The 25,735-nt window shown below is 45.0% G+C and overlaps 5 protein-coding genes and 3 non-coding genes across 14 annotated transcripts; 2 read left to right on the forward strand and 6 right to left on the reverse strand.

Moving 5' to 3' along the window:
• Positions 1 to 156: 156 nt before the first annotated feature.
• Positions 157 to 4,829, reverse strand: arfgap3 (ADP-ribosylation factor GTPase activating protein 3). The gene is made up of 16 exons (XM_086022426.1): positions 4,654 to 4,829; positions 4,078 to 4,196; positions 3,766 to 3,838; positions 3,567 to 3,698; positions 3,414 to 3,494; positions 3,263 to 3,335; positions 3,124 to 3,183; positions 2,947 to 2,993; positions 2,721 to 2,875; positions 2,519 to 2,650; positions 2,196 to 2,321; positions 2,021 to 2,134; positions 1,826 to 1,952; positions 1,513 to 1,600; positions 1,307 to 1,431; positions 157 to 1,224 (listed from the first exon to the last, which is right to left on the reverse strand). Exons 1-16 carry the CDS (start codon positions 4,720 to 4,722, stop codon positions 1,207 to 1,209), a joined length of 1,539 nt encoding a protein of 512 aa, XP_085878552.1. The 5' UTR covers positions 4,723 to 4,829; the 3' UTR covers positions 157 to 1,206.
• Positions 4,830 to 5,086: 257 nt separating this feature from the next.
• On the reverse strand, positions 5,087 to 14,869 carry pacsin2 (protein kinase C and casein kinase substrate in neurons 2). Of its 4 annotated transcripts, XM_086022515.1 has the most exons (12): positions 14,703 to 14,869; positions 12,495 to 12,570; positions 12,262 to 12,418; positions 11,955 to 12,190; positions 11,337 to 11,492; positions 11,094 to 11,269; positions 10,896 to 11,016; positions 10,679 to 10,726; positions 9,657 to 9,790; positions 8,058 to 8,222; positions 6,621 to 6,802; positions 5,087 to 6,396 (listed from the first exon to the last, which is right to left on the reverse strand). In XM_086022515.1, exons 2-12 carry the CDS (start codon positions 12,549 to 12,551, stop codon positions 6,284 to 6,286), a joined length of 1,545 nt encoding a protein of 514 aa, XP_085878641.1. In that variant the 5' UTR covers positions 12,552 to 12,570; positions 14,703 to 14,869; the 3' UTR covers positions 5,087 to 6,283. The 4 variants fall into 4 exon arrangements, with proteins under 4 accessions (XP_085878641.1, XP_085878642.1, XP_085878643.1 ...); XM_086022516.1 differs by lacking the exon at positions 10,679 to 10,726; XM_086022517.1 differs by lacking the exon at positions 8,058 to 8,222.
• Positions 14,870 to 15,308: 439 nt separating this feature from the next.
• ttll1 (tubulin tyrosine ligase-like family, member 1) lies at positions 15,309 to 20,790 on the reverse strand. 2 transcript variants are annotated; one of them, XM_086022493.1, is made up of 11 exons: positions 19,519 to 20,790; positions 19,320 to 19,443; positions 18,610 to 18,818; positions 18,350 to 18,530; positions 17,863 to 18,000; positions 17,668 to 17,776; positions 17,554 to 17,589; positions 17,446 to 17,484; positions 17,277 to 17,363; positions 16,050 to 16,213; positions 15,309 to 15,583 (listed from the first exon to the last, which is right to left on the reverse strand). In XM_086022493.1, the coding sequence occupies exons 2-11, from the start codon at positions 19,430 to 19,432 to the stop codon at positions 15,460 to 15,462; spliced, it is 1,200 nt and encodes a 399-aa protein (XP_085878619.1). In that variant the 5' UTR covers positions 19,433 to 19,443; positions 19,519 to 20,790; the 3' UTR covers positions 15,309 to 15,459. The 2 variants fall into 2 exon arrangements, with proteins under 2 accessions (XP_085878619.1, XP_085878618.1); XM_086022492.1 differs by having other exon boundaries at positions 17,446 to 17,589.
• On the forward strand, positions 15,621 to 15,707 carry trnay-gua (transfer RNA tyrosine (anticodon GUA)). Its single transcript is given in 2 exon segments — positions 15,621 to 15,657; positions 15,672 to 15,707. It is a non-coding gene; the product is annotated as a tRNA-Tyr (tRNA).
• trnay-gua (transfer RNA tyrosine (anticodon GUA)) lies at positions 15,833 to 15,919 on the reverse strand. Its single transcript is given in 2 exon segments — positions 15,833 to 15,868; positions 15,883 to 15,919. It is a non-coding gene; the product is annotated as a tRNA-Tyr (tRNA).
• Positions 16,699 to 16,785, reverse strand: trnay-gua (transfer RNA tyrosine (anticodon GUA)). Its single transcript is given in 2 exon segments — positions 16,699 to 16,734; positions 16,749 to 16,785. It is a non-coding gene; the product is annotated as a tRNA-Tyr (tRNA).
• On the forward strand, positions 19,623 to 23,164 carry LOC147126427 (uncharacterized). Of its 3 annotated transcripts, XM_086022496.1 has the most exons (7): positions 19,637 to 19,761; positions 20,834 to 20,893; positions 20,976 to 21,004; positions 21,682 to 21,805; positions 21,976 to 22,068; positions 22,141 to 22,192; positions 22,266 to 23,164. In XM_086022496.1, the coding sequence occupies exons 4-7, from the start codon at positions 21,690 to 21,692 to the stop codon at positions 22,359 to 22,361; spliced, it is 357 nt and encodes a 118-aa protein (XP_085878622.1). In that variant the 5' UTR covers positions 19,637 to 19,761; positions 20,834 to 20,893; positions 20,976 to 21,004; positions 21,682 to 21,689; the 3' UTR covers positions 22,362 to 23,164. The 3 variants fall into 3 exon arrangements, 2 of the variants coding, with proteins under 2 accessions (XP_085878622.1, XP_085878623.1); XM_086022497.1 differs by lacking the exon at positions 19,637 to 19,761 and having other exon boundaries at positions 20,817 to 20,893; XR_015084776.1 differs by having other exon boundaries at positions 19,623 to 19,761; positions 20,825 to 20,893; positions 20,976 to 22,068.
• mcat (malonyl CoA:ACP acyltransferase (mitochondrial)) lies at positions 21,406 to 25,541 on the reverse strand. The gene is made up of 5 exons (XM_086022494.1): positions 24,980 to 25,541; positions 24,477 to 24,564; positions 24,060 to 24,415; positions 23,327 to 23,622; positions 21,406 to 21,785 (listed from the first exon to the last, which is right to left on the reverse strand). Exons 1-4 carry the CDS (start codon positions 25,421 to 25,423, stop codon positions 23,335 to 23,337), a joined length of 1,176 nt encoding a protein of 391 aa, XP_085878620.1. The 5' UTR covers positions 25,424 to 25,541; the 3' UTR covers positions 21,406 to 21,785; positions 23,327 to 23,334.
• Between the last annotated feature and the right edge of the window lie 194 nt (positions 25,542 to 25,735).

Genomic DNA, 25,735 nt, shown 5'->3' on the forward strand with positions numbered 1-25,735 from the left:
TGGAAAACCATTGAACGCTTCAGGCAGCCACGTCAGCGGTTGCCAGCCTTCGCTCAAATGTTGACACAAGAAAGAATAAATGGGCTCTTCACAGGCAATTTCTGGCAAAAAAAAATATTCATAAATCGAAAATAAATAAACAATTACACTGTGGGCTTAAATGCAAGCATTTTTATTTTAAATGTTGCCAAAAAATACATTTTATGTCAACAATGTGATTGCCGGGAGCTACTCTTAGATATTCTTTTTTATATATATATTTACTTAGTAAACAGCAGTTCATATGTCAGCTATTCCCATATCGATAGTATTATAAACTTCTCATTAACTTCAGTTAACACAACTTTAAAGTACATTCAAGCAAAAGCTGCCAGCTGCCCCAAAAACAAAAAAAGAAGCAAAAATGTAACTATGTCTCTCCACTGTAAAGCAGAATAATCCGTTATAACGTTGGCATTTTGGAATGACGTAAACAAATATTTCAAAGATAAGAATGAACACTTTTACAGGACATTAAGATCTAGTGATTCCAAAAAACAAGATAGCTAGCTTGAACACTTAAACTACAAGAAAAACAACAAGAGTGGCACCGCCTGCCTGTATAAATGTCCAAATTAAACATTTGCAATGCCTTAAAGTGACAACATAGGCAAACAAACAAAATCAACAGCAAATCTCCCCAAACCATAATTGTCTCATAAGAAAAAAAATACATCCCACTTTATAGTGCAAAACCGCAGCAATTCCAGTCAAGCACTAAGTGCACTTCATAGCTTTTAAATGTTTTTGGTAAAAATATACCTCCTGTAACAATTTGATAACTTTGAATATTTGCATTTACGCTAAGCCAAGCAGCATATTTCAAGAAGAGGCTGCGCCCCCAAAAAGCAGCACAAATAGAAAGAGTCACGTGTTCTTAAATCATAAAGCGCTATTAGGAATGAGCTTGAGATGAACTGACGAGGCCACACAATATACTTAAGAGCACTTTGGGCATAGAAAGGACACATTGTTTCATCTTAATAATCATCATCATAACCTTCATAACGCTGGCTACATACGTTCCTAATATATTTACATGACGAAAGCGGAACTTATTCATAAACCTCTGCCTTTACAAAGCTAAAAATGACACGATTGTCTTTTTGGAATTTTTGCGGATACTTCCCATCACGTTGTGAGGAGTTGATAGTAGTGATTCATCCTTCAGGAGCTGTAGTGGTCCTGAAAAGCACAACAACAAAAAAAAAAATCAAACGTGACATTTGGGAACGGAGACAAGCGTTTGTGGACGGCCAGCAGGGACCTGGATGGTGTTGACGACGCCGCTGGCCATGACCGACAGCTTCCCGGCGACGCTGCGCACCCCCATTTTCAGCTGCGATATGTCCGGGGCGTTTGGCAGCACGTTGGACAGGCGGTACGAGCTTGCTGCAATAGAAAAAAAGGCAAAACACACACGCATAAGTGTGCTTATTATGACTCCCATGAAAACGAATCCAAGATACTTACCAGCCTGCTTCTTCTGATCGTCAAACAAGTCAGCGGAACTTATGGCAGAACTCCCGGCGAGTCTCTCCAGGCGCGATCTGGCTTCGTGCTGCCAACAACAAGCTCAATGCTTAAACTTGAAATGGATATTAAATAAGCCTCCACATGGAATCTCAATCAACAAATGTTTAACCTGTAAAAATATGACTCCAAAGCCGTTAAGAACAAGGCCAATCAGAAGCCTGAAGAAAGTTGGCAAAAGGCACAAAAGGTGGAAGGAAAAAAAAAATAAATAAATAAAACAAAAAAATCGCTGCACACAATCAGCATGTACCTCTGTGCTGTTTTGCTTTCCAAAGTACATATCTGAGGAGATAGCTTTGACATCCTGGCCGAACTTCCTGCTAGCCTCTCCCGTGTCTACGACGGGCGCCGGGTCGGCTTTCCTGCGTGGGGCGGGCCTAAAAGCAGACGTTCGAGCGTTTAGTCATCACGGCGGATGCAAACTGAGCGCGGCGGATGTCCTCACCTATCGTCTAGTGAGGTGATGGCGGACGTCGAGAAGAAGTCCGGTTCGGCTTTCTTGATCCATCTGGAGGTGAAAAGGTCCGAAGAGCTGCTTTGCTCATAACGGGACAGGATCCTGTTTCGAAAAGAGTCGGCGTGTAAAATGTGAAAGGCGAACGCTTTCGTTGGGATCCTACCCTGAGGCGAAGCTTCCTTCGTCGTCGTCGTCGTCCGCGAAACGTGCCAGTTTGCCGGTCCTGGTCGCCAGGGGGCGCTCCTGCTGGATGATGTGCATGTCGGACGTCACCGAGTGAGAGACGCCACTAGGGGGCGAGAGAAACAACTCAACTCGATTCATAGAGTGGAGTAAAATAAAATGACCAAAAACAAAAACAGTTAAAAGTCTCTTGAAGTGCTTAAAACCCCGCCTCTTCCTCATTCTGCGGGAGCCGTGCAGCATTACGTCGCCTCAAGAATAAAATAACTGGATGTGTTTTAGACCTTGACTGCTCAAGCGCACCTCCTGACGCCGAGCCCCATTCCCAGCCTCTCCGCTTGCTCCCGCTTCTTCCCGTCCAGATTCTTCAGCTTCTGCTCGTCCTTTTTCCTCTGCTCCTCCAGGTCTTGGTAGGCCAGGCGCATGGACGGAGCGCTGAGAGCGAGCGAGCACGTCATTGGATATATTCAACACTGACCGCACGACAACCCAAGCGCATCCTCACATGGAGTCCACGGTTTTGGCGTTGTTCTGCTTGTCGCCCGACACGTCCTCCTCCTTCTCCCGGCGCTTGTCTGCAGCTTGTGCTTTCTTCTCCAGCTCGTTGAAGCTCTGACTGCTCACCTTCTGAGCGCCCAGGCCGCCTTTCTTGGCGGCCATCTGCCGGGGACAAACACGTTACAAAAAGGCAGGCAGTAAGATAGCCAGACGTGAGCTGTGTGTGGGCGTACCGTTTTTTTTGTGGCGCCGGGCTTCTTCTTGAGAAGAGACAAAGGGTCTGGAAGAACAGGACAATGTTGTGAAATGCAGTCAAGTTATTGTAATTGGACTGAAAAAAAAAAAAAACCTGATTTGCCATTATTGAACAACAAAACGGTGAGTGACGTGGGAGCCAGCGAATGAGAAACCTGGATTGGCCTTTGGAGAAGCACTCAGCAAATCCACACTAGGGCCGTTCTCCGCGTTGCCTGGCGGTTAAACACAAAGTCATGAGACGCATAACACACACTCCTCTTCGTATCCATCATGAGACAGACGCTTCGGTACCATCGTCCTCTTTGCCTTGCGTCTCCGATGCCGCACAGCTCAGGCTCATTTTGGACATATTTTCCGGAACTTCCTGTTCATCAAACACATAACCGCTCACTGAGTGCTGTATTAATTATAAATAGTGCGACAGTGTGTCGGGTGGCGTTACCTGCGAATGGAGAGCGAAGAAATCAACGTGCTTCTCCTCTGGCGACGCGCTCGGCGCGGAACCTAGACTGTCCAACCAAAGCTGTCAAGACAAAATGAGTCAGTGACTAGATTACAAGACTAATGAAAATATGGACCGACGTATAGTCGTCACCTCCGTGCCGTGGGTTCTGGTGGCGTACGTGGCTTGCGTCTTGATCTTCTCTCTGTACAGCTGAGCGGCCCGGCTGTTGTATTTGACGTTGGCGGCGCTGGCCGTGCTGCCGTGCTGGTTGAAGAACGAAACCTGGACGGGAAGTGATGTCAGTACGCCGCCGATTTTTGGCCTCACGTTTGCGTGAGTCTCCGCTCACCGCGCTGGCGTTGCCTCCCACTTGCATGCATCTCAGCTGGTACCACGACCAGTTAAAATCCAGCTCCGTGGACCTGTTGGAAAAGAAGAAAGGAAGGAAATGAGGATGCAGGGAAGGACGGATTATGTGCAGCGACAAATTCTGAACCAGGCTCATTTGTTTTAAATTCATCATGTTTAGATGAACTTGAAAGTTCATCTCGGAAGTCTTCATTGAAACTTAAACACATGCAAATGTAATTAAAATGGAGCCGTTCCAGAGTGCAAAGCTACTTTTGGTTTATCGCTGTGCAGAACACAGACTCGTACCCACCTGATGAAGGACAAGTGCACCCCGAGCGACCTGTGTGTTCCAGAACAGTCGATACAGAGGAACACGCCATAGGTGATGCTGGCCCAACTGGGATTTTTAGCTGAGCAGTCAAAACAAGCCTGGGAATGGGAAAAAACCCCACAAAAGTCTAATTGAAACTGATTTTATAGAACACATACACAGCAAAAGAAGCTAAGCAAAGAGGTAACAGCTGTTGCTCAAACTAGATCACACACGCAATCGAACCAACCATTAAACACACGTATAACTACGATTATTACTATTATTGACATTATTATTGTGTTTGAGTGAAGTATTCAAATACATTAAGCAACTGTCAACAACAAACAAGCTATCCAAGTTTGACTTTCAACCGCCTAGCATAGCTGCACCCTAATTACGCTTGCCAGGTCCGTTCGAAGTTCAAATTCTCCGTAAACGTAGCGTAGAAACACAAAGACAATCGCAGTCTCGTTATTTGGACTTGCTAACTTTTATGCTAGCCGTGACGCTTCTACAATTGCGACGTGTCAGACCTTGACTTACTTCCTTGTTGCGAGGCAAGAAAAGTGTTACCTTATTCGTGGGAACGGAGCGAAGTCGCTTGAAAATGGCACAAATGTCTTGCTTGCTGGGTTCCGTCATGATTCTTTACGCGCGTGAGGTCGCCAACAAACTCAATTCAGGCGTGATTATGTTGAATTATATCCGAAATGACACGTACATTTCGGGAGGTGGGAAAACAACCGAAGTCGCCTGTGATTGGCTGAAAATGACACGTGGCTGTGTTGTTTTTGCAGTGTTTTGTGGGTAATGGAGTTTGTCAGGCTAATTTGCAATTCACTCTAGAAAAAGGGTTAAATAGCTTCATTAATGCATTTTCTCAAGTTGAGCACATTTGTAGCGTTTTTTTAATGGTTTGTTATAAAGGGCATCTTCTAACTTTTAGACACAGAGAATCCAGCAAATTGTTCACATGAATACAAACATGCTCAAGTCAACACGGTACTGCGATAAATTCATTTATTATGTTGTGTGGGACAACATTTACAAACATGAACTGTGCAAATGACAACATGTGTGTCCTGAAAACTTGGCAAAAACTTGGAATTCTTTGCTGCATTTGAAGGCATCAGGGTTAGATTTTTCCTTTTTTTTTGTCTTTTTTACGTTTTTGAGTCACGAGATCGTGAATAGATAATACAAATGAACAATGTCTCCCAGAAAAGCAAGGCTATCATCATATCTGATAATTAAAAAAAAAAAAAACATCTGTAAAAGATTATGGGATAAGCTATCATATCACTTATGATTCACATAGTAGCCCACGAATTTTACGAATATGGCCCCATACAGAAATGGAACAAAATAATCACGTCGGAAAGTAGGGAAATAACATAAAACATTCAATTTTTGTACAAACTGATTTTCAGTTAGAGCATTGGAACAGAACACAAAGCACTTAAGGGTATCATAAATTAACAATTATCAACTTCCTACCATTTCAAAGCTTAATTTGCGTCATTAACATGCGCCGATACAAAACTATATTCCGCTGTGGTTGTATGGCGTTAAAAACAAACAAATAAACAAAAACAGCAACAACTTGCACACTTGAAACTGAGGTGGCGCTTCAGGCCTTCTGGAAGATATTCAGTGTTGAATAAAATGGCGAAAAAAAAAAAATACAATCTAGCGTAGAATCAAAAGTAGAGAGGATTGCATATAATTAGGTCAGTGGTTGAATGTACAAAAACAGCATCGAGTCAGTGGACAGGTCATGGACAAAATACAATCAGTGAGCTTACATTCAAGTGCAGTGCCAAAGGAGACCGCCACCCCGATGTGAACCACATGAGGGCGCCACTGGATTGAACTCTAGTCACGTGAACAGCGCCCCACCCCTCACCCCCAATATCTCCCTTTATTACTAAAGTCCATAGTGGTTTGCGTGGAACGAGACATTTCATCAGGCCCAGTGTGAACTGCATTTAACTTGATGAGCGTGAGCCATTTTTTTTTTTTTGTAACAGTGTCAACAAGTGTCTTTTAATGACAAACTTAAGTGAGCCTCCATCTTGCGAAGGTCGAACGAGGTCCTTTTGTGGCGACCTTCTCTCGACTCTCTGATCACTCCACACCAAGACACGGACACATTTGCGAGAAGGCTACCTTGATCTCCATCGACTTTACTCACTAGCGGTCATTACTGGATGTCCTCCACGTAGTTGGCGGGGTAGAGGCCGATCTGCCCGTCCTTGAGCCGACCTTTGCACCAGCCCTGGTCGTCCTCCTCGCCGATTTTGGTCAACTCGTCGCCTGGGAAAAGCAAATCAGGAGATTGATGAGTTTTGAGATTAGTTTAAAATTGTGTGGCAATTGTACAATTATTGGTGCTCAGGCTCCCTCTAGTGGTGCACAAAGTAATCACAAGAGTTCAGTTGTATTTAACGTTTTAGTATAAAATGGTTTGTTTTCAAACTTCTGTTTTTATTTCACCTATTTGCAATACTTTTGAATTGAATCAAGTAGCACAGACGTACCCGCTTTGAAGGTGAGCTCATCCTGCTCCTGGCCCTCGTAGTCGTAGAGCGCCCGTACGGGCACCGGCACCAGCGGGGACGTCGGCTCGTCCTCGAACGGGTTGCCGTCGCCGTTGGCCGAGAAGGGGTTGGCGGCGGTGTCCTCGTCCGACCAGTCCGGGGTCCTCTCCACGCTGCTGACGCTGGGCACACGAAACCAAAGGTCAGCGTCCAGACCAAAACATGTGACGGCGTCGGCCACGAGACCCGAAAAGCCATCGCGGTGAATCCGGACGGAGCCGCTGAGCTGGGAATCAAGCATGCGCGACACGGGGCAAAAGTGTCAAATGCGTCGGACGGCGAGACGGACAAGCACATGGAAACAAAAGTCGCAAGCAGATCACTGAGGCGCAGGCGTGATTGGAGCCAGCGGAAACCTTTGGGCGAGCACCACTGGAACGCCACCGACACTCAAAACAAACAGCAGGTAAACAAATAAACAACAGGTAGAAAATATTTACAGTCAGATCTGCTACCATGCGAGGAAATAGTTCAAAGAAATGCAATTGAGGTCAGCAAAAGTCACATTTTTCGGTATAATTGGAACTTGACTTGAGTCATGCCCTGTTTTGGACTCTCATTTGGTATTTACAATTTTATTTTAATTCATATATTCTTTTCTAATACGTTTAGATCCCACGAAAGGTTAAAAAACAAACAAAAAAAAACAGACCCACAATGCATCCTTGTGTTATTCTCCTATGTATTGGTTTGGTTTCCAGTGATTTGCAACATTCAGACAAAATATATTCCAAAAACAGCCTATTTACGACCACTTGTGGAGTACCACAAAATGGCCGCTGCAGTGTTTTAGTCTCAGATCTGACTGTTAGCTGAGGCTACGTTCAAACTGCAGGAAAATCGGATTTTCTTGCCCATATGCGACCTGTATCTCTCTTTTTTTTTTTTTTCAATGACAGTCGTAACATCTCAATTCCATTTTGTACTAAATCGGATACGTATCCGATTTTTTTTATCTGCCTATACGTCAACAAAAGCCCAACCTGTTGACGGCAGTGACGTGACGCCAGCTTTCGTAGACGTCTCCAAGGAAAGAGGATATTGAAAATCCTCGTTTCCCCAAAATATTTCTACCTCCTCCCACATCATTTACTTGCGAGGTTGTGAACGATTAAAAAAAAAAAAAAAAAAAAAAGATGTCTAAGCCCTGCAGTCTGACCGTAGCCTAAGAGACAATAGCGGCGCTGCGTCGTTCTGCAAGGCCTGTTAGGAGTCAAGGACACACACACACAGACATAATCAGGCTGTGCGTGTGCGGCATAGTGGGTCACCATGCACGGCGCCGCCTGCGCAGTGAGGCAAAGATGGAAGGAGCCAGCAGACCCCCCCCCCAAAAAAAGAACCAGACAAAAGAAAAGTGCAGGTGCATCCACCAACGTTTTCACTTCCTCCTTTTTGCCACTGAAGTGGTTGAGTGCGGGCGGAGTGTCGTCCGCCACCTCCACCTGCGCCTCCTCTTCCTCTTCCTCTTGGTCGTCGTCGTCCTCCTCCTCGTCGAACGGGTTGGAGCCCGCCGGCGCCGCTTTGGCAGGCCCAGTCAGGCTGACGGTGCGGGACACAGTGAGAGAGGGCATGCTGAGCAAGCCACACGCACACAAACGCACACGCACACACTCAGGCGGCGATGACTGTTTTCCACTCGGAAAGCGCCCACATTATCCCTCTGACTCACTGACCGTGCAGATAGCTCCTCCCCCAAATGGACGTCCAATTGAGGCTCAGCGTCCCGACTGACTGGTGGGAAGCCGCCTCATTCTTTCCGCCACTCCCCAAATGTTGTGACCAAAAGGCGCTTTAACCTCCAATGCTCGGCAAGTTACTACTTTATAGAATGTATTGCAACTTTTTCGGCAACGTGCTGCCCCCTACTGACCTGGAGTATGAAATGAGACAATAACAATTCCCGCACGTTTTATCCACACCGTCCTCACATTGTACTGTAGCATTGGTGACCTTGAGTGTGTATGGCTTTAAAAGGCGTGGTCCGGCCTGGCGAGTGACGTGGGTGTCGGTGAATGTGGGGTTGACTGGCTGCGCGGTGAGCGACTCGTGTGTGAACGCAAATACGAATTGAGACGTGACCATCACTATTTATTTCTGTCCATACAATTTTTACTTGGTGGTATGGCGAAAGCAATTTGTAATGTCAAATATGCGCCCTGCTTAATAAGGCTTGAATGAAATGGCAATTAATTGAATTGGAAGCTCAATGTTCCACTTTAGTCCTGTAGGTGTCAGTAGCGCACTTTCACTTTCCAGTGTAGCAGATTCTCCAACAAAGCATTTCCGCAGGACTAACCCAGCAACATTTTTTTTGTTTCATTTCCTCTGTAATAATTGAAATGAACATGTTCAAATATTTAAAAAGTGACTACACCACTACAATAACAAGTCAACAAAAGTAGTCTTTGTCGTGTAGGTGCACTCAAGTGAATCCCGCCAAGTGATTCCATAAACACGGCTCGTCCAAAAATGTAACTTTGCTCTTGTTGCAGTCAACAAAGCGATCGGGCCTCGTCTTCCTTGAAGATATAAACACATATAGAGGTCAAATACTTCCCGCGGCCCACATTCCTCATGTTAACTCCTCGCGCGCACTTAGGAAATAGGACACTTGCGTGTATTTGGGGTGAGCACGTATGGCCGGTGGGGTTATTGGAGTTCATTTTCGAGTGCAGGTGTTTCGTTTGTCTAAACCCAACATTCCGGCACCTTATCGTCACGCGGCGCGCGACGGCGATTTTTCCACATTGCCGCTTTGGCACGCGTTCAACTATGCACCAAACGACGTCTTTCCCAACAAACTGCGACTGCTTGCGGTCGCCGGGGAAACAGCTGCACGAGCGCCCTGTCGCGCGTCTTACGTAAGCCTTTGTGCGCATTCCTGCACAGGATGTCGCCATGTACGCTTTCACAGATAAGCTCCGTCGGGTGTCCGGAGAGCGGCCGCTGAAAAAGCAGAGTTGCAACATGTACCTGCTGTTGTTGGTCTTGAGAGGCGGGACCGGCTGGTCGGCTCCGGTTTGGCTGATGCCCGTCAGCGTGACGCCCTCGGAGGGCTTCTTCGACGCCCGCCTGCTGAGGCTGCGGTTCAGGTCGATGGACCAGTCCTGTGACGCAGAAGCACAGTTAAACGTCTTTTCCAGGCAGACCTTTCGCATTTTTGCAAAGGTGCAACATTTGAGCACAAGCCAGCGCAGTGTACTCCAAACCAATAGGGGGCAGCATATTTTCTTTGGATGACAACTGAATTTAAAAAAATATGTCTTTTTGAACATTCATTTGAAATGTCATTATTTCGGAATTGCTGTGATACACCATATGTAAGCAAATAAATAAATCAATAAAAGTAATAACTGAACCCAAACGAAGCATTTTCAAAAAAATTACTAACAAACTGGCTCTGAAAACTGAATTGAAAAAAAAAGTCCAAACTAAATAAAGCTAAACTAATATGCCGTAGTACAGTGGTTGGGAATCACTGGCTTAAAGTGTCGATCATTTCCTTCACCTGCTGAGAGAGGAAAACAAAAAAGGAATCTCTCCGCCACCAGATGTGAAGTCTGTTGCCCCTTTCACACTACCGTCGTCGCGGCAAATTTCCCGGATCAGAGTTCCAAACAGCAGAAAGACCTCACCGAAGCACATTCACACCGCTGCTGCGGCTTCACGCATTCGGATGATTCGATGCGTGGCAACCCGCGGGCAGCTACGCCTCTGACGGTGGGTGAAAATTCCAAGCGGGAAGAAAAAAAAATCCACCTTGGATGGCCAGTGTGGAAGGGGCTTCCCATCTTATTTTATTTCTTCCTTCGCGTCTGTCAAATTCCCCGAGTGGCGAGTGAGCTGGTGTCCTCCCAACACTTCAACACGCACACGAATCAAAGCAGTAAGGCGTGGGAGTGTTAAGCGTGAATGAAAAAGACCCCCCCCCCCCCCCGCCCCCCCTTTTTCCGTGGCCGCCGTGACAGCGAGCGGTCATCCCATGCGGCACTCACTACAATGGACCTTCTCTTAGCGGAGCGAACGCGGGACCAGTCCAAGTTCTGGAGGAGAGGGAAGGCAGGTGCAGAAGAGGGTTAACGTGGACCGACTTAGTGAAAGGCGGCAATCGGCCTTTTGGCCGAGCTTGCAAATTCTCGGAAGATCGCCCCCCCCCCCTCCCCTGCAGCTAAACGTCACAAGCGGCCAACTTAAGTGTCAACTTGGCGTTACCTCAAACTGAGGCCAGTTCATGGGCATGCCGGGGCCGTGATTGGATCGGAACCATTTCAGGTCCTCCTCCGCGTCCGTGGCGGCCATGGTGTCTTCCAGCGTGTGGTAGATTGTCTGGAACCTATTGAGAACAAGCACGTGACTTTCAGGTTGCTGTTGGGTTTTTTTTTTTTTTGCTAGAAAGTTGATTTAGCCGACTTGTGATTGGTGGAGAGGTCCAAGTGCTGCTTGACTTCCAGCAGGAGCTCCTTGAAAAAGCGAATGCGCTTGTCTTCAAACTGCTGCCACTGCTCGAACACCTGCTCCATGTTCTCCATGTACTGAGGCGTCAGCTTGTCCAGCTCCTCCAGGGACTTCTCGTAGCGTTCCTTCGTCTGGACAAGGAGAAATCGGGAGCGTTTAATGAAGGCTTCCGTCGGGGGCGGAGCTTCGGGTGGGTACCTTTTGCGCCTCCTGTTGGCACTTCTCCACCTTCTCCTGGAGCTTCCTCTGCGCGTCAGGATTGTTGTTGCTCTCCAGCTTGCTGTTGGTCTCCCGGCTGGCGGCCAGCTTCTCCTCCTTGCAGGCCGAATGGTACAACTTCTTCATGGAATCCACCTGGGAAATTGATTGCTGGATTCATTTCAGGTAAGGAAGTAACGATTCATTCCATTCCATTTTCACTTCCCGATTATGATTCGATTCCATTTCTTTTAACTCATTCGATGCCATTGACAAATTTTTTCACAGAGCGGCCATTTTCTTTTCAAAGTCCAGCCATTTAATCCCAGGCTAAAAGAGTTTCTGAAAATATCTGGCAGTCAATCAGTTAAAATGTTTTTTGAAACAAAAAAAAAAAATGAATGAATAATTTTAGAACCAAAATATGTATTTATTTTCACATCTGCATTTTTTCCTTGTTATAAACGGTAACTTTTTTGTAACTTTAAAAAAAAAACATTTTATAAACTACATTTTTGTCTTACCAGAACTAATCATGAAAATAAATAAATGTACAACAGATTTGACTGTTATCAATATTGTGACGTAATATGCCATCATTTATTTTTTTTCACGTACCTCTTTGAGCTTCTTGGCCCAGGGCTTCTGCGCCTTGCGGAATCCGTCGTCGGCCTCCTTGGTCTCCTTGAAGCCGCCGATCATCTGCTTGTGGTAGGCGTCGCGCTGCCAGTTCTTCAGCTTCTCGTAGTCCTCGCCCATCAGCGCCGCCTTCACCTCCATGTGCAGCTCGCTCACCTTCTCCGCCTCCGTGCACAGCGACGACCACGCCCGCTCCAGCATGCCGTACTGGGGGCCTGGGCATTTGGAATTATAGTTCCATTTCATTGTATCTGTGCATGCCAAGACTTTTTTTTTTTTTTTCTACCTTTCTCTATGAGCTGCCTCCATCGCTTGCCCCACTCGGTCAGCTGCTGCGCGTACGACTTCTCGATGCGCGCCCGCTCGTGGATGCAGCTCATGAGGTCGTTGCACAGCCGGTTGCCGTCGTCCACGCGCTTCACCGTGCGCTTGTAGTTGCCCACCTGACCAACACAGAGACAAATGGCAGCTCGCTGCCGCCTTTGCCGGTCGCTCGGTCCATCCCGGCCGTCCTCTCACCTCCCAGAAGCTGTCGCTGGACACATCGATCATGGAGTCGTCGTAGGAGCCCGACATGGCTGCTGCCGGAAGTAGCCTGGAGAAGATTATTTGTGAAAAGTAGCAAAAAGTGAGCCAGGCTGTATTATAATAATACTCTTTAAAATGTGTGCGGGAACACTTCCGTTTTCCCTCAAACCACAGGCTCGTCTCTGTTTGCGACCCACCCCCCCACCCCACCCACCTCCACCCCGCTTAACTCCATCAATTGAAAGGCCTCTCTTTATTCCTCCTCTCTGCAGCTGCCCCGCTCACATCCAAGACACTTCTTGGCCAATTTTCAACTTAATTCCAGTGTTGATAACAACCTGGGATAACAAGTCTGCAACACAAAACTGCGATTTGACACACACATGCTTGCCAAATGGGAGCAGAGCGTCTTTCCGGAGAGGATGCATGTGTGTGTGTGTGTGTGTGTGTGTGTGTGATGCTGGCTGGTCAGTGACCCGTGGTGCGCTAGCCAGCCTGCACAGTGGCTGTTATTGTGGCCACATGAACAACTCATCCATACACAGGACACACACAGGCCATGGATATAGACTCACACACACAAAGAAAAGTGATTGGAGAAGCCGACTCTATGTCCCACCTAATCAATGGCCAACAGGAACCAAAAATGACTTGACCCAGGAGTGTAAATACGCTTGTTGACTCAGCAAAGGTCTGAAGTCCAGCACCTCACGAGGGAAAATTCAACACGGTGAGAAAACGCCGTGGAGAAGGTTCGGGGTTGGTTACACAGTTGTCACAGTTGCGATTTGCCAAATGCGAGATCCCATCAGTGCGGCGCTTAATTGAATTACCCTCCAAAAATTGGCCGAGTTGTATCTTTGTAGGTTATGGAGCTTAGCCCTGACGTAATCAAACACAACAATGATGGCCACTCGAGGCCTGGTGTCATAAGCCTGATGGAATTTTGGTGGACTACGGCCTGGAGATCCACCTGGGAACGCTGAGCGAGTTCCCACGTTGGTGTTTGACGTCTGAAGCCGACATTAGCATCGACTATTAATACAAAGATAAAAATAAAATAGCTCAAGGGAAACGAGATCGGTGGTCCGCTGAGGCCAAATCAGACTTGACGTGAATATTGACAGAGGAGCCACTGGGGTATACTTTTTTTTTTTTTAAATCATAAAAAGGAGAGCAAGTTACATAAGTAAAAAAAAAGAAAAATTATCACTGTTAAGAGGAAGCACTGTTTCCACTTCCTTCTTTTGTTGCACAAAAAAAGCCGAGCTAATCCGTCCAGAGACGTTGCGGAATCCCAGAAACACCAAAAAATGCACGTTTTCATGACAGCGCAAGGTTGTGACCTCGGGGTTTGTGTGTGTCGCCCTTTGCCACACAATGCCGTTTGTTCCAAGCAGGTTCAAGCATTTTCCACCGCGCTTGCCAGAACCTCACAGAGGAACAGGATGGAGGGAAACTCAGCGTTACATGGCAGTGGGGGGACGGGGGAGACCATCAGACTGACTATCTTTCCTGGGGAAGCCCCAACATCTCCTGTGATGCGTTTAATGACCCTTTGGCACATTAACACATTTATTTGAACGCTTGCAATAAAATACACAAACGCTTTACTTTTGTTATTGTTCACATTACCAGGAAAAAGGAAGTCATTCTTCACGACTGCTTTGATAGAGCAACGCCACACTATAATGCTAACTAAATGCTAAATGTTGAAAAGATAGCCTCAAAGACATTGTTCTTTTTTTGATGATGGTGCAGGTGTTCCTGATGTTTAGTCCGGTGAATGTCAGGCGAATAGGGGTGGGGGTCGGGGGCGGCACAGGACATGGAGCAGGAGGTGAAGCTGCCCCGCCCTTCATCACTCATCAAAACTCTATTCAAATTATATTCATAATTTGACCATTTAGTGGAAACGTTTAAGTCCGATACATTGTAAAAGCCCCGTGTTGATTCAACGTCGATAAGGTCTGTCAAGTCAAGTCTTAACACTCGTATTATCATCAAATTCGTACGACTAACTTTTTTTTAGCATTATAGGTTAGAGTTTACTCAAAGAGATTTTTTTTAAGCATCACAACTCAACTTTGAATAGTTAGCCGTGCCCCGCTCCCTTCGGTGTTAGCAAATTAGCCACCACCGTTGAAAAAAAAAAAAAAAGTTAAAATGAACGAAATCGGCGTGTCGCTGTCCTCTTACCTCTTACTGGTTGGCACAAATCGATGAAATTATGTCCGACTGGCTGGTTAATTTTCTCAGTCGTGCTGGTTGCAAGAGAGTTTCGCCCCTTTTTCTCAGGAAAAGCGGTCCCAACCAGCGAGCGACTGACTGACACCGCCGTCACTTGCCCCAAAATGTCTTACAACACATCCGGTTATGATCAATATTCATTTCAAAATAAGACGACTCGCAACGCTTGTTCCGTTTTATAAGCCTATAACTGGGCCATGGGCTCTCCGACTGATAACTTTACTCTGAATGACTCAAGAATTCGAGAGGAAGAGCTAGCATGACGACACATCCACTTTGAAGTAGTATTGACCAGCGTGAGAGCCCACAAGTTTCCATCGAATTAGTCAAGCATAAAATAGCACTTGATATAAATAATATTTCCTTATAGATATAGTTTTTTAACATAAACATTTTATGACGATATAGCTATACTAGCTATTGAGCAATTAAGCAAATAATCGCACCTAACTGACTAAACAAGCCATTGTTGTTGTTTTTTTAAAGGGACACCCCCCCTTTTTTTTTTTTTTAAATTCTGAAGTGAAAAGACGCAAAATCATGTTGATTTTGAATTTTATAAAGCAGATGCATTGCTAGTGGGCAAATAAAATAACATTCCACAAGAGTAGTAGTAGTAGGCAAAATGAGGCACAATCCAACATAAATACAAATACAAAATTCATTCCTTTTGAGTCCATGATGAGTGATGGTGTTAAAAAGTGCGTCACTTCCAGGTGGCCGCAGACGTGCGGACCCCACCGCTGCCCTTGGCACCCTTTGACCCCAGCGACGGACCCGAGCGGCTCCGCAGGTCGGCACTGTCACTCTGCGCCTGCTCTTCGTCGTACCTGCACACATAAATCATTCAGGATACATAAGCCGTCACCTTCGATAGCTCAGTTGGTAGAGCGGAGGACTGTAGTTGCAATCCCAGGCATCCTTAGGTCGCTGGTTCAAATCCGGCTCGAAGGAATCATTTTTAAACAACACTCTGACCTTTTTAGGGGGGGGCATGTTCTATTAAATGAAGTGTACCTTACAAGGTGAGTGACATTGATATAGTTTAGTTACATCGCTGGGTTTAAAAAAAAAAAAACTCCTTCGAGCCGGATTTGAACCAGCGACCTAAGGATTCCTGGTACTACCACTACAGTCCTCCGCTCTACCAACTGAGCTATCGAAGGGTACAAAGCTTCACTCACAATTCAGTTCAAAGGCACATCAGTCCAGCTAGGTCCTTGGCGACCTCTACTGGCAACAACGCCTACGTTATCTCTAGTTACACTGCAGCAGTGACTGATTTGGAGGACTCACAGAAGTTCATAGTTCCCAAGGGCATCTCTCGGTGGGCTTCGGTTCCAGCGGCTGTCCGGCATCTCGCCATTGGGTGTGACGATGTTGAGGGTGTCGTTAATGAGGTTGTACTTGAGGATGCGGTCGTTGGCCGTGCTGGACGTCAGCGAAGGCGACGCGTTGACCTGGAGACATATTCGGATTTTAAGGTCATTTAATTAACAGGTGTACTACAGCACACTAAGACCACTTCAAAATCGATTGGATTGATGCCTTTGTGCCTTCGAGTGCACTCGAGCGGTTTCCACCTTTAGCACATAAAACACAATGTATGTGTTCAAACAAAGATCTGCCTTGGGGCATTTAGAAGAATGTCAAGTCACTGCGTAAGCATGGTCGGCATCTGCGGCCTCTGTACTATGCTTTGGAAAAAAACTAAGTACAGTATTATTGTAGTTTTGGTGATAAAGTCAGTAAGAAAGATTATGTTTTTATTGTTTTTGTTTTGTTTTGCAGCATGTATATTTTTCTGAGTCTTATCAGTGGTTCATTGAGCTTTTTCTCCCAGCTGTTTGCACAGAAATGACATACTTTATTCATTATATTTTATTAACACCTGGTAATCGGACATGGAAGGTTGCCTTTAAATATTTTTTATTTAAAAAAAAATTCCTTCGAGCCGGATTTGAACCAGCGACCTAAGGATTTCAGCGAGAGCCTCTACAGTCCTCCGCTCTACCAACTGAGCTATCGAAGGTGATAACTTCTGTAGCTCAATATTAGCTTGAAATATAAAACTATAGTCGTCAAAACCAACGACGACAACATTAGACAGTTGTAAAAACTCTCGGGTAAATCAACAATGATTATCTCCGTGAAGCTAATCGACGCAAAATCGTCCGTAAGAGTAGCTTAGCCTCGCTTAGCCCTGCTTGCTAACTCATTAGCATCAGGCCTCACAAACAAGGCGGATTTAAAGGGGACGCGTCGGAATTATGCAATTTCTTTTCTCTTTTATTTTTATGCTTTATGGTTGACGACTTGAATGGCAGTTTTCGTTGTTTTTATTCCTCCGTGTGAAAAGTGCCATATAAATATCATTAACTTATTTGTATTTTTTATGGTTGACGATTTGGATTACATGTTTCATTGTTTTTATTCCTCTATGTGAAAATTGCCATATAAATAAAATGAACTCACCTATTCTTATTGTTATTTACTCATTTATTTTTTGCTTTACTGACTCACCTCAATGAGCCACGGCTTGAGCTTGTCATCGATGATGATGTCGTAACCGTAACACTCAAAACAATGCTTGTCATTGTTCATCACAGGCTGGAAAAAAAAGGTGTGCCAAATATGTGAATGTGAACATTTTACCTTCAAAAACAAGTCCACTTTTAAGACACACACTCACAGCCACAGCCTTTAGGGACTGCACCACAATCCAGTGGATCTGGTCAAAGAGGCGGCTGGTCACCTCCTCACCCCTGGTACTCTCCAGGTACAAACGCAGATTACTCACCGTCCACTTGCCGCCGTGGACGTGGTTGTAGTCATCCTGGGTGGATGGACGGCAACGGAATGACACGATTACTATTACGTCAAACGGGATCCAATACATCCCATATAGCCTTACTCCGTGTTTCTGGATGGCCACGTTGGTGAGGTGCACAAACATGTTGTCCAGCTCGCTTGTACTCGGCGTGTACTTCACCGTGCAGAACCTACAGAAACCCAGCTTGTACCTGACAATAAATATCACAAGTAGGACATAAATTAAACGGCTTTCTTGTAAATAATCTGAAATAGGTAGGGGGAGTGGGGTACTTACATGTAGCATTTGAGCGGCCGATACGTGGTGACCAGCACGTAGAGACGCAGGTCAAACTTTTTCCCACCAATCAGAAGGGGATTGTCGATGTATAAGGAGATGACATAGGCCTCCTTGCCACTAGAGGCCGCCATGAACCTGCAACAACAGAAACTTGGAATTTAGGGAAACGCTGAATGCTGTCATATGCTGAAATGGTTCAGTCGCTGATTCAAATCTGCCTCGATTTCACCACTAAAGCCAAATAGATGCCTACCCTTTGCCATTAGGAGAAAAATGTGCACTGTAGTCATTTTATTAACTCAACTCATAGATGCCTTAAAATGGACATCAGAGTTAATTGTGAGCCCCCCTGCAATGTGTTGCTAACCAAAACAGCAGCACCTACCAAACCATTTAAACAACAATCTCCCGTATATGTTTGGTCACTCTGCTATGTTGTGTTACCTACTAGCTGGCTGGCTTTTATTTGTTTTTTGTAACCTACGTGGATGTGCGACTGTCCCGCGACCACTTTTTGATCTGGGACAGTTTGTTGATGAGGAAGATGCCTTTGCCCTGCGCTTTCCCGCACGGCTTCATGATCCATGTACTGGACGGGTTCTTGCGAAACTCCTCCACAAAGAGATTATAATCCGCCGGGAGCATGAACGTCACCGGGACGAAATCTAAGACACAAAAGAGAAAGAGTAAGTAACGCAGCTGATGACGGATGTTGGCCACTTCCTGTCGGCGTGCGCGTCTTACCGAGATGGATGTACTTCCCGTTGTCGTCCTTCTCGGCCAGCAGGCTGCTTTCCTTCTCCAGCTCTTTGCGGTAGCGCTTGATGTTCTTGATCATCAGGTCCTTCCTGGTCAGCTCGTAGTGGTTGGGGAAGTGGTTGACCATCTGCTCATCGGTGAGACGGTAGCCCGTGTCCACACTGAACACGTTGCGGATGGTCTGGATGCTCATCCTGTCATGTTGGAAACATGCTAGGCAGCCATTTTGTTGCGGAACAATGTTCAACATAAATGAGAGCCGATACAATAGTTGAAATATAAATTACACACTTACAAAGGTATTAATTGTATATCTGGGATTTATTTGTATATTATTTATTTTGCTATCTTCATAGTATTGATTTGTATTAATTTTAGATTATTTAAATTTAGGTTACTTTATTATAATTTTTGAATTAGCTAACATCAAGTTCTTCTTTGTCTATCTCTCAAACTAGTTGAAACCACAGCTCCTCTGCTTGTTGCAGCTAAGTATTGCACTCCTCCCTTTTTTTTACCTCCACTGCTTCAATAGATTATCAATTAATTTTACACAATCGATCAATCTAATCCATTATCATTCACACGCTTATATTTTTTCCCCATGCAGCTAAATTCTAAACAATGGGGATGACACAGCACAGTTCAACTCAGCACAATAATGAATTATTATCGTTATTATTTTTGTTAATTACCAGTAAAAATTCCAGTCGTCATTTTCCGTCACTTGAATCCAGTCCCTCTTTTCAAAGTTGTTGATGAGCACCGACTTCTCAATATCTGTCACCCACTTTACCTTACCGGCCATGTTCCCTCCCACTGCAAGAAGAGGTAAGAAAACACACACAAAAATTACTAAATGAATAACTGATGTGATACTCAAGCATGTCTCACCAGTGGATCAACGAGAGCAAGCAGCCAGTCATCAGCGATGCTCTCTCTGACTAGCAGGATGCTGCATCCTCCTACCCGGACACCGCCCTCCCTCCTGCCGGTCCCTGCTGCACCCTCACCGGCCTGACATCGGCTCACGTCTCGGTCCCTCGGAAGCTCCGGTTAGAGAAATAGGTGCGACTCCATCATGACAGCAAGTTAGCGCCCGAAGCAGCAACTTATCGATCCGGGTGACGCGATGAGGTGGGAGTGACGACATATATTGCTCTTCATAATAAAATACAGCCGTAACGTTTGTTAAATTTTAGTACCAATATTTTTGTAGGCTGAATTTAAGCGAATACAAGAGAATCGAAAGTGGGCTTCGGTTGGGATGTTTTTACCACGATAACCTAGCAACCAATGTGCAATGACAAACACTACCTCAGTTCATCTGCTGGGGGCAGTATAAACCTGTCTCTTTTAACACGAAAAACTGTCAAAAAAATATTTTACAAATACTTCAAAAGCAAACAAGTCCACAGTAAAATGTAAATAAATAACGTTTTTAACATTTAAATATTATTTTTTACGTTTTTAACATTTAAATATTATTTTTATTTTGCCGTCGGGGGGAAAAAAAAACCAAGAGTGGGACTTCCGGTATTTTTAAGGAACAATAAAAAAATATATATTATATTATTCGAGAGCTGAATACCAATTGTGTTTACAGCACAGTAATACGTGTTTTAACTTAGTTTTTACTAAATAAGCGTCGAAAATAAATGACAATAGTGGACTTTCGGGGTTGTCCAAAGGTTAATCTACCAATCAACAGAATCGCTGTGCAAAACATAGAAATGTATCATTTTCAAAATCATCCTGTTGGGTGTAACATACTATCATTACCAAGTAAAAGTTGGTGTGTGTTTTCATTTGTTTATTTTACTAAATAGTGTGTTAAAAATACAACAGTGGCGTGACGTCTCAGCGAAAACACTACCTCCGGGCTTCCACTAGAGGGTGGTGTTGTAAGAAGAAGAAAAAAACGGGGCTCAAAGTCCCCAAAAGCATCACAATGTTTGCCATACGCTATAAAATGATACTTAAATACAAGATGAAACAAATCTAAAAATATATATGTTGTTTAAAGTTTACATTTGTGGTGTGTAAAATTGTGCCTTAGTATATTTACTTTATTGCTGAGGCCATTTCATGAGCATTTCAAATTGAAATAGACTAAAATATGTAATGAAGACATAAGTGTGATTACTACCGGTTCTGAAAAATCAAAAACAAGTCATGTATTTCCCTCCCTCCTCATGAGCCGGTAAAGGCGTGGCCAAGCGTGGTCTGTGGCAGTTACACGACAGCGACGAGATTAAAGGACGCTGCTGTAAGTTCATGGGAAAGAACATCTGCAAAAATATTGTTTTTTATAGACATTTTTAATCATTATGTTATTGTGTTTCTTACAGGGCGGCGTCCATTTTAATCTACTGACAAGGTATGTGTACTCTGTTTTTACACCTGGGCCTGTGCACTCACTTGTGATTTCAACAAGGGCTAATTTAGCATATAATGATTGAAGTATTTTCCATCAGGCGCGTGAATGTGAAAAGTGTGTGTGATCTTGAAGATGACCTTTGCACATGAGCGATGACTTCATCCCTTTGTTGTGACAATAGGCCCAGTTCAGCCCATTTAGATGAGTGCTTTTTTTACATCAGATTACTTTAGGTTGCTATAAAAGCAATAATATGGCAAAAAAAACGTATTTGGATGGCTTGTACAGCAGCCCACGAGCAGCAGTTGAGTTATGGAAATGGACAATTTGCATCAACAGACAGGAAGTGCTCGGAGAGCAGGTGCATGGACAGCAAATTAGCGCCATTATGCCTGATAAAACAAGTTTAAAAAACATATTTATTAAGCATTAAAAATCACACAGTGTTAAGTGATATCGAGGCGAGTACGTGACCGAGAACTGTCGAGCCGATGCATGATGTCACCTTTCTCGACGATCCTGTTTGGTCAGGACGGACGATAACAACGCCGCCACCAGCCTTGGTGTTGACACAGCCTGTTTGTGAACGTTACGCACACGCGCACACACACACACACACACACACAGACAGACAGACGCACACGTGACTGTACTTTGGATATTTGGCGTCTTTGCAGCGAGCAATATGGTGGAGCAAACACGAGAGCCGAGACGCGCCGCCACCGCCGTCGTCGCCTCATCCATCCTCCAGGCGGGACCTGGCGATGACATCACGGGCCACCTGTTAGACGGCACCGTCAGGTTTTTAAAAACCACATGGCTCGAGGGACAAAAATAATTAGACATCTCTTAAGTCCAATTTTGGGGGGGACACTTAAGAATGATCTAACAAGTCAAACAAACATTGAATTGCCTTTTTTCCCCCCCAGTTCCACTTTCTGTCATTTGTTTCTGTTGTTGTTGTACTGCAGTAGCGCGAGCCGGTCCGCGCGCTCGGCGGGCCGCCAGCTGGCCGCCATCGGGGACCAGCTGGACCGGAATCGAACCCAGAGCCCGCGGGTCCGGTAAAGTTGCCACGCATCGACGTCACATCCTGAATTATGCTGACGACTGACTCAAGTGTTGTTGTTCCCTAGGGAAGTGCGGCGTCCATTTTGGGGCTTGCGGATTGAGAGCGGGGCATTCTGGGTAATCCCCAATTCCAACTCTGTGTTCCTGTGTTGGATTGCGTCATCTAAAAGCGCGTTTTCGACACCCCCAGGTGTCCACTTTTAAAGCGGGAAGTTGCAGCGACCTGACCGGCGGAGCGCTTCTGACGGCGGCTCTTTTGCTTCTGGGTTGGCAGAACAGGCCTTAAGCAGGACTTTTGGCCACAAAATGTGCAAAAGAAATGTTCCGTTTGGGTTTTTGCTGTTTACTTTGCTTTATATTTGATACCAATTTGACAAAAACACACACAAAAAGTTGTTTTTCTACTGTTCCTATCAGCTTTCACCTTCTACCGATATCTATACATATATATTAGTATTTGCATGTGAACAAATGCCATGTTCTATGTATATATATGTATATACATATTAAGGCTGCACAATATATCGAAAACATATCGTCATCGCCATAATGGCACGTGCAACATACATATGACAAAGTTTCCTATGGAATTGAAACCTTTGATCTGACTTTGAGCAATAAGATCGCCATCCAATAGGAAAACAGTATCAAGGGGCATTACTCACCCTAAATTACCTTAAATACACTATGTTGTACATGTAAAAAAAAAGTTATTACAATTAATTAGCTAAGAAACCATTGAGGCTGCTTATTTTGTGGCATTAAAACATGTATAACTTTCCATTTTTTAGGTACAGGTTCGATACCACAGTAGTATCGATATGGTTTTATTCAACACCCATATTGAGCATTGCATCTTTTTCCAATATTGTGCAGTCCTAATACCAGTACATACATATATAGATACGAATATACAGTATGTATATGTGGTACATACTTATAGATATTTTATCTGCATACATATATACAGTAGGTAGCATTTTTTAAAAGTGTTGTTCAAAAGTATTGGGACGCTGGACTGTCTTTTCTTACAACAAGAAGAGAGCTGGACTTTCTGCTTTTCAACAAATAAAATCGCTTGAGTGCAAATTCAACAGTTCCTTTATTTAAAAAAAAAAAAAAAAAAAAGTCTTTAGTTCGGTGAAAAAACGAACAATCTATCTTTGCTCTTCAATCGAGACCAGCGATGTGCAGTGACAGGCACATCTGCACAATAAAGTGGGGAAAACACTTTTTTTTTTAAATTCCAACCTTCTGCATCAGTGTTGGTCACCGTCGTCCGGGTCGACGTGCGCGTCGACGTGCGCGTAGCCGTCGTAGGCCTTGCGGTTGCAGCGCTGCAGCGTGGCGCCCAGCTGGCGGCCGGGCCCGACCTCGTAGACGCTCGGGAAGCGCTGGCCGCGCGCCCGCTCGAACATCTCGTGGAGCGTCTGCTCCCACTTGACCGGCGCCGTCAGTTGCTGCACCAGCTGGCGCCGCACGTGGCCCTCGCTCATGTAGCGCTTGCCGTCCACGTTGGAGTACACGCTGATCTCGGGACGGCGCACCTGCGCAAAAGGGGTGCAAAATTTCATTGGATATTTTCTGTATGATATTCTAATTATTTCATTTCTAAAATGAGCCAAAAAAATCATTTCATTTTATTTTTGAAAAAAAAAAAAACGATTGTAATAATTTAATAAATAAATTAATTCAATGTTTTGAAAAGCAATTTTAAAGCTGATATAATTTCTCAATTTAATGGAAAAAAAATGAGTAAATTATTTAAACTGAATATTTTTAGAGTGGCTTTTTAAAATGATTTCAAGGCTCAATTAAAGATAAAAAAATATTAGTCAAAATCTTATTTTCAGGTTCTCCTTTTTTCTACAATACAAGAGTTTCATTTATTATTCTTTTTAGTAATTTTATGTTTTTAATGTGTGCAATTTCCAATGTCAACACTCAACCTCCTTGGCAGAGGTAACAGAAGTTGAGTGCTGACCTCCAGCTGCTGCAGAACATCTCTAAGGGGCTCGACGGCGCCGCTCATGAGCTCCGTGTGGAAGGCGCCGCTGACGGGCAGCATTTTGGTCCTGAGGAAGTGCAGCCGCCTGGCGTTTTGCTGCAGGAAGTCCAGCGCCTGGCGGTGTCCGGCGATCACCCTGCCGTCGGGGAAGAGGTAGGTGGCCACGGCGCAGACGGGATCCTCCATGCCCAGAGAGCGGCAGTGCTCCTTGGCCAGCACGCAGGCGTGTTTGTAGTGCGCCTGAGCTTTGCCCACCACCGACAGCATCCCGCCGGGCGCCAGCTCCGAGGCACGCTGCATGGCCTCGGCGCGCACCTTCACCGCGTACAGAGCTGAAGATGAAAAAGAGGTCGGGATTGAACACCGGCGACGAGGGCGCGGAGGCGCGCTTACCTTGGGCGAAGGTCATGGCGCCGGAGAAGACGAGTGCGGCGAACTCGCCCACGCTGAAGCCGGCGGCGCCGACGCACGTCTCGATGGCCTGATGACACAAACACGGCAATTGGCAGAAAAATAAGCACACTGAGGACCTAGCATTATTATTACAATAAAATGACCATGCTAGATTCGATGAATATATTAATCCTGTGTTTTATATTAGTCATTTAATTTTTTGTTGTATTTCATTTTATTTTTGTTAAGAATTTCATGAACGTAAATGCATTAAATGCAATTTAATTTAAATGATTGCCTGATTTATTTTGAAATGTCATTCATCAAAGTACTAAATAAAATAATGTATTAGCAGTTTTGTTTTCTTTATTTTTTGCCTGTGTTTTATTTCATGTGTAACAATTCCATTAACAAGCATAAATGCATGAATTTTGAATATTATTATTGTCGCAGTAGTTTTTTAATTTGGTTTGTAATATAAATCCGAAATGTGAAGTGTTTACTTTGGGGTTTTGGTGGTTGAGCTTCTCCACGGTCGCCAGGGAGGTGACGAACACCGCCGGCTGGCAGCGAACCGTCTTGGTCAGCTCCTCTTCGGGGCCGTTCAGGCATAATGACAGCAGGTCGTAGCCGAGGATCTCCCGGGCCGCCTCGAACATCTTTCCGACGTTGGGGTATCGCAAAAGTCCACGACCCATGCCCACAAACTGGCTGCCCTGGCCGGGGAAGAGGAGCACGGAGCGGTGGCCGGGGTCCTTCCAGGGTCTCGGCTCGGCGGGGCTCTCGGCCGGGGAAGGAGGTGAGCCATTGTCGGGCTGGATGGTGGACAGCGTCCTGTGCCGGGGGAACCGCGGTCTGAGCTTCCGGACGGAGGCTGCAACCAGCGACGCCGACATGAGCTTTAATGTCAATGTCGAATGGAAATAAATTTCAACAAAATGCGACATTTGGCATGGAAATAACGTGAATTAATGGCTCGGCATGTAGCGCTACGGAGGCAGCCATTTTTGAATCTGTCACCTCGATGACTTACAATGTTTACTTCCGGGTTGTACCGGTGTTCTTCTTCGGGTTTGTTACGTGTTTTTTCTCCTGCTTGCGCTCCTGCACTGCTCCCCTGTGGCTGTGCACTCAAGTCAATCGATGCTGACAATAAAAAGCAGTCAAATAACGAGAAATAGCGGTACAATCACGATAATAAAGTCGTGATTTAAGCGGGGGAATTTTTTTTTTTTTTTTTTTTAGAGAAATAATTCGTT

Source organism: Filicampus tigris, chromosome 22 (genome assembly GCF_054856515.1).
Source record: "Filicampus tigris isolate MCC_2025a chromosome 22, RoL_Ftig_1.0, whole genome shotgun sequence".
NCBI lineage: Eukaryota > Metazoa > Chordata > Actinopteri > Syngnathiformes > Syngnathidae > Filicampus > Filicampus tigris.